This window comes from Melanotaenia boesemani, chromosome 22, assembly GCF_017639745.1.
Source record: "Melanotaenia boesemani isolate fMelBoe1 chromosome 22, fMelBoe1.pri, whole genome shotgun sequence".
Lineage (NCBI taxonomy): Eukaryota > Metazoa > Chordata > Actinopteri > Atheriniformes > Melanotaeniidae > Melanotaenia > Melanotaenia boesemani.
In genome coordinates this window covers 22,518,384-22,532,059 of record NC_055703.1, presented here as the reverse complement: position 1 = coordinate 22,532,059, position 13,676 = coordinate 22,518,384, and the positions used below count along the sequence as shown (strand labels likewise).

The 13,676-nt window shown below is 37.3% G+C and overlaps 1 protein-coding gene across 1 annotated transcript in view; it reads right to left on the bottom strand.

The window, feature by feature from the left end:
- clvs2 (clavesin 2) overlaps positions 1 to 11,857 on the bottom strand; it is a 38,275-nt gene extending 26,418 nt beyond the window's left edge. The window contains exons 1-3 of the mRNA XM_041976801.1: positions 11,384 to 11,857; positions 10,635 to 11,239; positions 6,948 to 7,122 (exon numbers count right to left, since the gene is read on the bottom strand). Coding sequence (XP_041832735.1) covers positions 6,948 to 7,122; positions 10,635 to 11,023 — 564 coding nt within the window. The 5' untranslated portion in view covers positions 11,024 to 11,239; positions 11,384 to 11,857. The remainder of the gene's footprint in view (positions 1 to 6,947; positions 7,123 to 10,634; positions 11,240 to 11,383) is intronic.
- Positions 11,858 to 13,676: the final 1,819 nt, after the last annotated feature.

Sequence of the window (13,676 nt, the reverse complement as noted above, 5' to 3'; positions counted from 1 at the left end):
AGCCTTTATAATTCTGTTGACTTTGGGTTGATTATGAATGTTTACTCTGAACTATAGTCTCACATCAGCCACACCTAGGGCTGGACAATAAGGCCTAAAAATAAAATGTTCCATTTTAATTGTTTTCCTTTTTCCTTTTTTTCCTTTTAAACATTAATTTTATTAAAAAACAACATTAAACTTAAAGCTTTTGCATGCCAAATGTTTGTTTCATTTATTTATATATATGAATTAATAACAGCAAAAAAAGACTTTTCCAACTTTTCCACTGTCTAAACAGCTTTGTATCTTGCAAAGAAATATGCAACACAACTGCAGCCATGATCTCTTTCCTTATCCTTATCATACAGGATCCACTGTGGAAATAATTCCCCTGATGTTGGTTGTCTCCTAACAAGGGTTTGTGGGCTGAAATAGTCTTCTGCATTTCGTAGGGAGCAGCTTTTCTCACTCTGGTTATATGCACAGCTAAACTTAAGGTGTGAGTGACTTCACTGTTTATCTGTTAGTGCTTTCAGACAAAAACTGTTCTGGTGCGAAGGGAGGGCTGAGTCTGCTGCTAACTGTGGAAGCCCAAAGAAAGTGTCTGCACTGCATATCAAAAAAGATTTAAGAAAAAAAATTCTCATAAAAATTAATCTTCAGACACAGAAAAAACAATTTATTGATTTTATCGATTAATCACCCAGCCACAGTAACACCAATAAACCCAATGAACGGTAGAATGAGTAACCCTCCCTGTCTTCTCACAACCCCCTCTCTAACAGTAGCAGACTCCTCCAGCACCTGATCTCTAACTTCTCCAGACGTTAATCTGATAGCATCTGTGGGAAGCAAACCCAATCCACAAAGATCCCACCCAATAACTTTCAGGGCCCAAATGATCTTATCATTCAGAGCTCTTATGGTGACTGAAGGAGGACTTATGGGTGTAGAATCGGCGTAGAATGGGGGAATGCCCCTATCAGTATCCAGGAACTTTTGATTTGTACTGATCATTTTCCATTGCACAAACAGCTGATAGATCTGTGCTCTCTATTGGCAACATCGCTGGTATGGGTCAACCTCATAACCCATTTCAACTCTTATTGGCTCTGCTCATTTGTGTCTTGCTAATGTGATTGGCTGCCCCTGCTGTCACTCACTCTGTTCAAAGATCTAGCACCCCTGGCTCGTGCTAACTAGTGCCAGAGAGTGATCCGGTGATTGAATCATCAATCATAACTTTAAAACTTTAAAAACAGTCACTTCAAAAATACTTGTTTCCTTAGCATCATGTCTTATTTTGTCATTTATCAGAATCAAGCTGTGGCAGTTCAGAGAGAGAAGGAGATGCTGAGACAGATGAGCTTTAGTACTCAGTTGTGACTTGACCTACATAATTAATTAAAATTTAATCAAAGTCATAATTTGGGAAACTAATGTGTTAACCTGGCCTTCATGTAATATTGTACAGACCTAAAACAAGACATCTTAATTTTGTATAGATCTCTTAAAAAATGGAGCATAATGATTTTAACATGTTTTGTTAATGATGTAAAAATGAACAATCTCTCCAACATCACAAATTCTATGCAATTGCAATGAGTCAAAATGATCTATAGATGATCAATAGATTGCATCTGTGAGGATAATGATGTGCTTTGTTTGCACAATATTAATCTGAAATATCCCAACAGATGTCTCAAGTCATAAGGTTACAGAAATCATTAAGTAAAATAATCCTGTACTCAGTTTAGCCACAAAACAAAACATCACCAAATATCACCAAATACAATATTTTCTCTCATAAAGCATGTTCAGACCACTCAACCCACTAAATTACATGATATTGCAAATAAACGTCATTGCATTTGTCTTCCAGGGATCCCTGTGAGACACTTTTATGTCTCTACCAATGTAAAAATCAAGCCTACACTCTTATAAGGACCACAACATAAGGCAAGTGGTCATAATGTTATGGATCATCAGTGTTTGAATTGTTTGTTTTGACATCAGATACTTCTAAAAAAAAAGAAAAAAAAGATCAATTTTCAGTGAAAAAGCACCGTAGCAGCAGATTCAAAAATTGCAAATGCACACCAAAGTTCACTCAAGGATGTGTTTAGTTTAAACCGCCATCACAATACAACACTCATGCAGAATAAACTGCACAATTTCCCTGCACAAGTGTTATTGTGCTGCTTTAAGAAACTCAGTTGGAGGATTTCTAACCAAATCTGCTCAGATTGAAGTGACTCACTGTGGCTCAACAATCAGATGTCTCTGTTTGTGGGAATGACTCCGGGCCACCTCCAATTCTTTTCACACAAAATACAAAAGCTGAAACTTCAGTGGACGCTTTATTCATTCTTTGTGATCAAATCAAACAATGTGGATAAAGGCTGTTACTTAGAGACAAGACAATATTACAAATGTAACCTACTTTTTTGGTCTAAATAAAAGGATTTCAACCTCTGCAGCCCTCTGAATTATGGCGGTTAAACAGTACAGAAGGTTTAAGAATGATAAAATAATTTCCTAAAATAGCTGAGCATGGTAACTTTTTATGACACTGAATAGTAAATGAACTGTACATATATTCTAGTCATGTTGACCACTCAAAGCACTTTAACACTACATTTAGCCATTCACACAGCACTTCTATGGTTATATACTAAGTGCTTTCTCCTTTCTCACACATTCATACCCCTATGACACATCGTGGGGTTTAGTGTCTTGCCCAAATACACGTCAGCATGTAGTCTGGAAGCCTGGGATCGATATCCCGACTTTCCAGATGACTGCTCTTCCTCCTGAGATACAGTCGTATGAATCAATGAATGAAAATGTGCATTTGTAGGTGGACTATAGTTTCAGTCATCCAGATGTGTGACTAGTAAATATTCATCATAAAATGAGCTGTATGTGAAGCTAAAATAAATTACACTGTTTGTGTTCAAGTTATTAAAAAAAAAACATGAGTGAGGAACTTTACTGATGTACTTTTATTCATTTTGGACAAAAGTGGAACTCTGTGTCCCAGAGAAATAATTAATCTTTTCACCCTGAGAAAAAAAAAAAAAACTACATTCCTGATGATTTCATTTAACGTGCTTAGAAAATCATTTTTGCTACCTCAGAGTTAATCAAATTACCCTTTTACACCTTTTTCTTTAGTCTTCTGCACCGAACAATGAGCATCCATTCGTGTGGGAATGACTCAGGGCTCGGCTAATAGCTCCCATCAATAATTCAGGCTCTAATCTGAGTCTGGAGAACTGTCAGAAATGTGTTACATATGGACTCCTCACTATGATGCACTGCTTGAATCCTCTGATCTCTTAATCTGGAAAAAAAGGATGATTTTTTTTTTCTCCAAAATACGACATCAACCCTGTGCTGACAACACAAAACTAATGTTTACAGAAAAAGGAGGAGGTGAAAACACATGGTACTGAATTATCCTGCAAACACACACAATTTTATTCAAGTCGTTTTTGGGCTTCAGTTGAAGACAGAGTAAGAAATAAAATCCCTTTTGTTCACAAAAATGACATCTTTAAATGTAAAAATGCAAATGAGCTCATTGCAGTCTCCCCTAATACAATAAAAGAACATGAAAAAGTTTATCATTTAACAAAATATAGATAATCTTCAGCTGCTGATGCAAGAAAATGAATTCCAAATTTGTGGTATATGTAAGATTTTCTTTTTTTTAAATAAAGTATTTAGAGATTCATAAATAACCTGGTCTAAATACTGTGAGCTTCTTTGAAGAATTGCATGTCTGAAGGGTTAGGGTTAACAGGGTTAACAAACTTAAATGATTAAAACATGTAAAAAAATCCTCCATATCTAATCATATTTGAAACTTATGCTGCTCATCAGTTCACACAGTCCAGCCTAAGAAAGCATGTCATCATATAGGTGCAGAACTGTATAAAATGTGTTTTTTAATCTCTTGTTTTGCATATTGAACCATTTAGGTGACCTGACCTGTAACATGTATATGACAATATTGAAGACTAAATGTGTAAATCTAATTTCTTACCCTAAAAATATGCTTACTGATATCTAAAATGAATTCTTTTTATCTTTTAGTGCCTAACCAATTGAAGCGGGCGACACTGGGCTGGATGGGACTGAAACTAGGTTCTTTGGACAGATTGTGATGTAACATGGACATCCACTCCCTCATATGCCTTTATAAGCAGACAGATGTTGCTGGAACATCTATTAACACATTTGTAAATTTAACATAATGAAGAAGACAAGCATGTAATGATTTGCAAAGGAAAACCAGTTCTGTAACATTTTCAGGAGAACTGAAGATGTAATTTACTATTTTATTTCACTTTGTGAGTGAAATAAAATTCAAGAAAAAACCTTCTTTAAGCCAAGAAGAAATTCTACATTTATTTATTCATTTATTTATCTAGAAACTAATAAGTTTCTAGGCTCAATCGAGCTTTCTCACGTTCTGGTGACTGTATTGGTTTTCATTATAGTAACTTATAAAACCAGTGTTATATAATATTTATGTTTCTGTATTATACAGATTTCACATTTTTTTTTATCACAGATAAATTTACATGGTTCCTGAGCTCTTTTATTTTGAAAACGTTTTCAAGTGTTAAACAATCCCCATATTTTAGCTAATTTAACAGAGTTAAATAAAACTGCCTCAGATTAGGAACATGAATAACCAGTGAAATTATGTGGTAATCAGGATTATTAAACACAAAAAAATGACTTTTTTTGATTTGGTTTGAATAAAAACTAACCTGAAGTTGTAGAGAAGGATTCACTAATGTTTTATCTCCATGTTGATAATAAAACATTGTCTGTTTAGAGCCTTTACAAACCTCCACCAGGTTACATCTCTAATCAAAACAGATCTCAGGATAAACTCCTCCAGGTTAACAGACAGAGAACACATAATGCCACTGAAAATGAGCTGCAGCATATCCTGTTTTACCGAATATGTTTTACTTTCCCAGAAGACGAAAGGTGCAACAGATCTGTAAAAATGTCTTTTTCACTGTTGACACTAATGAATGATATTAAAGGTTGCTGGCTCGAGGCTGCCTTTGTTCCCACGCCAGCTTTATTTATAGCTCTTTGCCTTTGCTTGTTTCCTTTAAACTGTTGAGTGATGATGAAGGTTTTGGGTGTCTTTATCTAGTTCTTTTTCTTGATGTTGTTTCTTCAGTGTTTATTCTGACTTATTTAGTGTATTTTCCATATTTGAAAAACTTTAATAATCATACAATCTGCACACTGTGAACAATTAGCACATTTTTTAACAGAGTCACCAGCCATGGCTAAGAAATCTGATAAGGTCATGAGCTGATGGATTGTTGCATCTGTCTATGACATGACTATTATTGGATTAAAAACAACACAAAGGACTAATCAAACAACACATCTGAAGCAGATTAAATATAGATATATATTAATCCAGCTGCATACAATTGTAACAGTTTGTTATCCATCACAAATACATCAGATCATAACTCAAACCACACGGTCTTACTCAACTCTTTCCTCAAGGAACACTTCCTTTTAGATTTCACTCAGACTAATGGAGACCAAAAAACAAATGGGTAGATAATTCACAGAAATGTTGAGGAAGCAATAAGAACTCCCCTTCATACACACACACACACACACACACATACACAAAGCAGTGAGCAACATGTTCTTTCAGGTTTGGCTGGTTGTCAAAGGACAGCTGTAGTTTCTACCTGGAAGTGTTTTATCTCAGGTAACTCATTTATAACAATATTAAAGGTGTCCCGATGAATAATGTGTTACTAAAAAATCCTGAATACCCAAACAAAAGTACAGCAAGCAGCGTCATATTTCTCCTTAATTTTGCTCGTTGAAGATCCCCCCATCAGAAGTTTGGAACAAAAAGAAATAAATTTCACATGAAAAGAAAAGAAAGTGGCATATTGGAATTTTGCTTTGTTCTAAAAGTGCTTCAGAGCAACACATTTATACTGCTGGAAAGCCTGTTTATTCCCCTTTTAAATGGAGCCACTCCTATGAAAAACTTGCCAAATCTTCTCTTCCAACACCAAACAGCTTATTCTAAGGTTGCCTCTTGTTTGGTGTTATTATTGGAGTGGATGATAAAGTAAAAAGAAAAAAAAAGACACATTTAATGCCTTATTAGCGTGTGGAGGAACCAAACTCGGTCACAACAGCCCAGGCAAACACTGTTTGGCATTGGCAGAGACGATGTATCGAGTTTTTCATGGGTGCAACCCACATACTCAACCCTGCTGCTCATCCCACAAATGCATTTTCTTTACAAAAGTGGCTCCATTTAAAAGACAAATAAACAGACTTTAAAAGATTTAAAGCCAAAACACATATTAACAAAAAAAATTATCCAAAAAACACAAATTTCCTTGTTTTTAAGAGGCCGTAAAAATAAATGTTTTGCATTTTTACTGGCTAAATAAATCTGGTAAAGGCAGGAAGGAAGGAAACAAATCTAGTAAATAGTGTAAGTAATAGTAATGGAAAATGGAAATGTCATTATTCGCTTCTATTGCTTTTTAACCATGCCCACTGCTTCAACACAGTGCTTGACTGTTTTTTAAGTGGCATATTTGAACTGCAGAGAGGATAATGGAAGGGAAGTTGAAGGTTTGCTGTGCCACTGTTGCAGAAGGAAAATAATACTTTGAGTCGAGCGAAGCTGATGATTTTTCATTTTTCTTCATTATTAAGTTCAGGAAACACAAAAGATTGGCTGAAGGAAAAGGCTGCAAATGTTTGCAACTTAAAGGCAATAAAAGTGGCAATTATTTCACTATTATGTGGTAAGCATGCAAGTTTTTATCATTTATTTGACAAATCACAAGGATGCCTGACAAACACAGATTGCTAAAGATAATTTAAAATGGACCAACTCCTAACCAACCCCCACGACATCAGCAAAGCTCTCTCACCTGCAGCCCCTCGATGGCCAGCCGCAGCATGCTGGGGGTCAGTTTGGACGCCTGCTTGAAGGTGAAGTTGCTCCAGTCAATAATGAGGATGAAGCCATTGACCTGCAGCTCGGGATCTTCTATCATTGATTCCAGCGACAGCAAAATCGCCCTTAGTATGTCCACAAAAGTGTATCTAAGAAAAATAAGACATGATTTTAATTTACTTGCACATGAGGGATGAGGACATGTCAAAGCTTTAACACATGAATAAATAATCGAGTAGTAATGAGCTGACAGGATGACATAACTAAGATAATGTGAGCTAAGACAGTGTGTTATTATGTGTCAGCTCCTGGTGTGATTAATTTTAAGCATTAGTGACCATGTCTGATACATAATTAAATGTTTTGGTCACTTTTCAAAGGAAAATGTCAAAACATTTTCTGGCTACAGCACCTCAAATAGAGGTTTCCTGTAATATGTAATTACAAAGTGACTATCTTTGGAGTTTTATGTGACTTAATTGGACAAATCAGGCTTTCTTAAGAATGTTAGAACCAACTAAATAAGCCCTTTTTTTTTTACATATTTTGATCTGGGCAGTCAAACAAATATTTTACCTCAAGTTTGGTCAATTAAGGGAATAATCATTATTTGTAGCATTAGGCAAGTGTCATTAGAGCCATCAGGTATTTAATCTCATGAAAGAGCTGAAAACAGCATTTGTCAGCCTGCTGACAAAACACTGTTTGTGGAATTTACTGATAACCTCCCACTCAGTTTAATTTTGTCTTAAATAAATTAGATTTTAGAGCCAGGCTTTAATTGCTTTTAGTGGTGACCATGCGGCTCTGGATGCTAGCCCTGTGATTTGTTGCTTTCGTGTGTCCTTGAGGATTTTCATCCACCTGACACCTTGGATACTTCACTGTCCTGTTCTAAAATCAGGATTTTCCTGCTTTCTCTAGCTCTTAATATGTGGTTTTCTTTTATATCTTATCCTGTATTTTTTTTATTTTTTCTTAATAAACTTGATTTCAGGAAGCTTCCTCTCTTTCAGGATGATAAATATATAATTCTTAATCAGTTTATCTTGATGCTAAACAGAATTGCTTCTGTAAGTTAAGCTTAAAAAGGTTGGATTTAACAAAAAAAAAAGGATAAGCTGAACAGGTTCATTTTAAAGGTTCTGAATAGAAAAAAAATGTGAATGAGTCATTTGCATTTTCAATATTTGTGGAGCTCAAATGTTCTATTTTGTTATCTGAGAAGCAGTGTTTCAGTTGATCTATAATCAGATCCAGTGACAAAGATGACAGAAGGTCAGCATGACTATAACCTCTAGTTACCTAAACACTAAAGTCCTGATCCTTAATTAAAGCCAAGCAAAACTGTGCTCGAGCCCTACTTATATCTTTAACCTCAGCCTAGATAGAAATCCCGACCACTGTTGTGTCATTTATGTCAGATAAAAGCAGGACTTTGTGAAAGATCTGTGATTGTGACACAGAACAGTGAAATTCACTAACAAGAAGACAAACAGCAACAGATTGCTGATGCAAATTTCAAGACATTTCCATGTAATGAAAGTATAAACTCCCAGTTAAGACATGAAAATAATAAATGTTATTGGAAATCATTAATGCAGGTGTAGCTAACTTTCTCCCTGATTTGCTTCACTTTGCTATAGATCAGAAAATTGAACCTGTTAGCCTTTAGCCTTTTATCTGATCCCTGCAATTACTAGGTACTTTGCAGAGTTTGATTTCTGTCCTCAGCAATCTTTTCTAGATTAAATCTGTGTTTTCCAATGTGGTGGCCAGGGGCCTGAGGTGGTTTACAGGATACAAAATGGCACAAACATTTGATTTCAGTGTCTGAGCAACCGATGTTTCACTTTTAAGGATCATGACATGACAGGACTAAAGGCTGAGAGCCGTGCCAGCAGCAGGAAGTTGCCATGGAAACACCTCTAACACTTCTTAAGAAGGAAAATATGCCAGGATCAACCATGACACAGCACATGTGGAGCAGATAGGGTTGAAGGCTTTGCTCAAGGGATCAACAATGGCTGCAGGTGGGGGTGCTTGAGGTTGGAAAGAAACTTTTCTAATTGAGCATTAATCACTGAAACATTCTTACTTCTAAAGATGCTGAGATGTTGGAGTTTTGACTAAAGTAATGGGTCACCTCTCCACACACTTCACATACTACACTATATGGTGGTAAGTTCAGGGGTATCAAAGTGGGATTAATTCCATTTCTGGACCTTTGCATGATCACTAGTTACAGAAAAAGAAAAAGTACAACTGCCTATATTTATCACTCATTTATTCACCAGTGCTTGGCCTATTTCAAGTGTTTGCAAATGATGATATTTTGATAATGATAAAATTTCCAGGACAATTAGCAACCCTATTAGAAACTACTGTTACTGGTGTCGTATGAATTATTATTGTAAATTATTTATCAAATTAAAGAAAGTAGGTCTCTCTTTATCTGAGAATTTTGCACTACAGGTTTTTACATCCAGATATTCAAACCAAAGTTCAGACAAGAATACCAACATCTTTTTGGTGACTAATGAGGTTTATTGAGGTGGTATATCATCACCTCCTATTTTCAGTTTGTTCATGGATCTTTCTAAGAGACTGAATGAATGTAAGACAGATAGCCTAAATGATGGAGGATGCCTTGGTCATTCGGGGTCCTTGTTTTGAGGTCTTACATCATCTTCTTTATATTAAATTGGCTTTTATTGAACACTAATAAGGTCAGGAAGCAATATTCTTAGTTTATTTGATTTAGTAGACCAAGTGTTACATGATATGAATACATTTAAATATTTGGGTCATATCATCAGGGATACTTTTTTATGTGAAGAGGAAGATGATAATGCCCAACATCATCCATATACTGGCAAATATATTGGCATATAAGTTACACACATGCACAAATCCCATTAAAGTAGCCATTTTTTCCAAGTTGCGCTATGGTCTAGCTATGGTAAACAAAACATGTAAAAGCTTCAGGTGGCATGAAATGATGCATTAAGAATCTGGTTAATGTTCCCAAGACAAACAAGCACAAAATATATTTGTTTCAAGCAATGTTTCTACTTTTCACACTGTATTGAGGTATTGGATCCACAAAAGAATATTTAGATTGATTTAAAAAAAAAAAACAAACAGAACAAAAAAAACTGAAGAAAAAAATATTCCTGTTGCTTTTGGAAGCACGGTGCCTGTGTGCTTTCACGTTTTCTGGCAACAGCTTGAAAAAAGGCTCTTTCCTGATTTAACTCAACTTCAGTCCCCACACATGATGCCAAATTTAAGAACAAATAGGGGAAATTTTAAAAGAAATGTAACTGGCGTACATAAACAGCATCATTCAGATGGCCTGGAGCCACCCAAGATGCTCCACTTTGCAGAACTTTTCAATTAAAGCAGATTACTTTATCAATCATTTTTGAGTGGTATGTAAAAGTGTCACAAACATTTGGCCATGTTGTGTGTTTATTTTATATTAGTAATGGCTACTAGTAAAGAGTGTCAGTGTACTGTAGCTTAGTTCAGGAAGCATCTGATTTATGTGTGGTGCTGAATGGACAGCTCCACAAACTAAACTCATCTGGTTTTAAAAGTTCTTTTTTTTTGTTTTGTTTTTTTAACAACAAAAAGATAACCTGAAACTTCTTATTACCTGCTCTGGTCCCAGTTAGCTGCGAACAGGACCAGGATTTTCCTTCCGTATTTGTCTAGATTGGAGAGTACGCCGGGAAAACCGTCCTTCAGAGCCTGCTTAATGCCCGGGTCGGTGGGTTTCAAGTTCTTGAACATGTCCAGATTTTGCTGTCTGTACTCAAAATACTGTGCCAGCAGCCGGAACGCCTCGAAGTGGTTGAATTTTCTCGCCCGGAGGAATCTGAGGATAAACGCGTCGTCTGTCCTGAGGAAACCGATGTCCGGCCGGGTGATGATCATGTCCCGGACCTCCTGGATGTCCTGGTGTAAAGTCTCAGGGTTCTCTTTCAGTTCCACCTTGGCCTTCTCCAGAGTCTCTGGAGAAAGGCCAGCCTGTAAGTGAGTCATCTTTTGCAACAGCTGCCCCTCCACGGGGATCCCACCACACCAGCTTCCAATAAATAAACAAAATAAATTGTTAGCTCCGGCAGCAACAGGGCAGAGAAGTGTACTTAGTGTTTTTATTTATGGTTCCCAGATCAGCAGCTGACTTCAGATGGAGGCCTGCTGCTCTGTAGACGTAATCCATCCAGAACTGGCACAGACGCTGCTGCTGTGATGCTCCTGTGAAACATTATCAACATATGGGCCATTCACTTTTACGCACAGAAACGTTTAAATTCCACTTCAAATAATTCAACTTTATCATATTTTTCCTCTATGTATATCAAGAATCAAGTCCCCAAGGCTTTAGACTGTACATCCAACCTGCTGATCCGGGTGGCCTGAGCTCAGAGCCGAGAGACAACCGCTTCCCTCCATGTCAAAGCCTCTCCTCTCTTTCTCTGTTCCTGTGACACAGTGACGACGACAGCATCACCGTCTCTCCGGCGTCGCTCGCGGCGGTCTGGCAATGCGGCACCAATCTGAAGCACCTGCTATATCATCGTAATGATCATCATCATTATCAAACCTCCGCCTTCACAACGGATCTCCATCCGCCGACCGACTGATGCTGCTACTGGTGGTGCCGCCGAATTCGCCGCTGGTTTCCGCGTCTACATCCCAGTTTCCCCGCTCGCTATCATGACCCACAATTTAGAAATGGGTCCAGATCTTGAGTAATGTGCTCTGTAAAAAACAAAAACAAAACAAAAACAAAACCTCAAAAAGGACGATAAGAAAGAGCACAGGTGTCCCGCGAGGTTTGGTTTCCTCCTGCCTCCGGTTTGTGGGTTTTGAAAAGGGGTGGGGTGGATGAAGGGGGGATTACCGTTTCCACTCCTCCTGCTGCTGTTGCTGCTGCAACCGTCTGTTCGCTGGGAAAGTGACTGACATGAAGGGGACTGAGCTCCTGACGGTAGGGACAGCACCGGCGGGGGGAAGGGAGGTGGTGGGAAGAGGTGGGGTTGAGTGGAGAAGGAAACAGAGATGCCAAAAAATGAAGATGATGGAGGAAGTGGTGGGACGGCAGGTAAAAGATGGAGACTGCTAAACTATAAAAGAGGAGATAAGGGATAGAAGAAAATGCTGAGGGGATAACATGAACACAACCCAGGTTAAGAGAATTTGAGATAAAAATGAATGTGGACTCTGCTGAAAGCCTGAGGCAAAATTAGAGGCCCCATCCAGTCCCCCAGTTTTGCTCTTGTGTTTGCAGGTTATTAGTCCTGGTAGGAGGAGCAGTTCTGGCTTGCTCTCTGATGGTGGTGATAGACTGAATTCTTGTGTCATGGCCTGAGCTGGGTCCTGCTACTGGAGTACAGTGAAGCTTCAAAGATAAAATGATTGGTGACTGGTTAGAAATATGTGTTTACTGGATCTACAGTTATGATTGTAGCTTGGGATGGTATACATCATTCAAAACTTAAGAATCTTTACAGCGGTGTATAACATGTGTACTTGGATGATAAAGTCACGTCCTGCCCACGGGACGTCTGGTACTTTTAACTTAGTTCATAGCTTTCATAACATCAGTAGTTGTACTTGCCAAATGACTCGTCCCGTCTTTGACTCCCAAATATAAAAATATATAAAAAATAAAGCGAAACATGATTGTTTTAAAGCACAGGAGGGATTTTGGCTGCTTTACTTTAATGCTTCCAGATTAAACCAACATTTAGCTGCTTACTGTGCTTAATTTGCCTGAGCTATGGATCAGCATGTTATTGTCATCAGGACTTATTGACTAAAAGAAGAAGTTTCATTGGCTTTTCCTTTAATCCAATGTAAGCTGAAGACATTCTGCATCTACATCTTTAAAATCTAATGTTCATCATATGCACATTTAAAGTAAAAGTGTAATGTCTACTGTCATTCTAAGTGATTTTAGCTTCTATTGTACTATTTTCTCCTTGCATTTCACGTTATTTTCTGATTCATGAAGTTTTAAGAAGAGATAAACATAACCCCCTCACCATTCATCATTTTGGTGTGACAGAAAATACTGACTGAGTGAAATAAAAGAAAACTATTTTTATGTTTTTCAGTCTTCATAAAACCCCTTCACAAACTATTAGCATGAACAGGAAGAATGTTTTCTTCCCGTGTTTTAGTGTTTGTTTGACCTTTTGTTTTCCAGCCAAGTCACATAAAAATGTCATGAATTTATGGCCCAGAAAATGTTACAAGAATTTCTGCTATCAACTATGTTAAGCTTATTTATAGTCTGTCTTGCAGAAGCCTGTTAAGGTTATTCTGTTTTCTTTTTTTTTTTTGCAAATTTTTTTTTTAAGGTTTGTATCTGCTGAGGGGTCCTAAGCTGGTAATGCCTGCATTTGAATGGAAACGAAGGACTAAAGCAACAAAAGAATTGGGGGAATGAGCTAAAGAAAAATGTTGGGAGTTGGATGTACCTAGACAACAAAGACTTTCAAAAAGTTCATCAGAAAATAATCATAGAATAAAAAATGGCACATTGTCCCATGTTTATAACTGAACTGATGGTCAGCTACAACAATAAGAAGATGGGAAAGCATGACTGAATGGATGAAGAGGTGTTGGGGAAGGGGGAGGAGCTGACACCTGCTCTGTAGCCACCAGCTGCACTTTAAAATGCTGA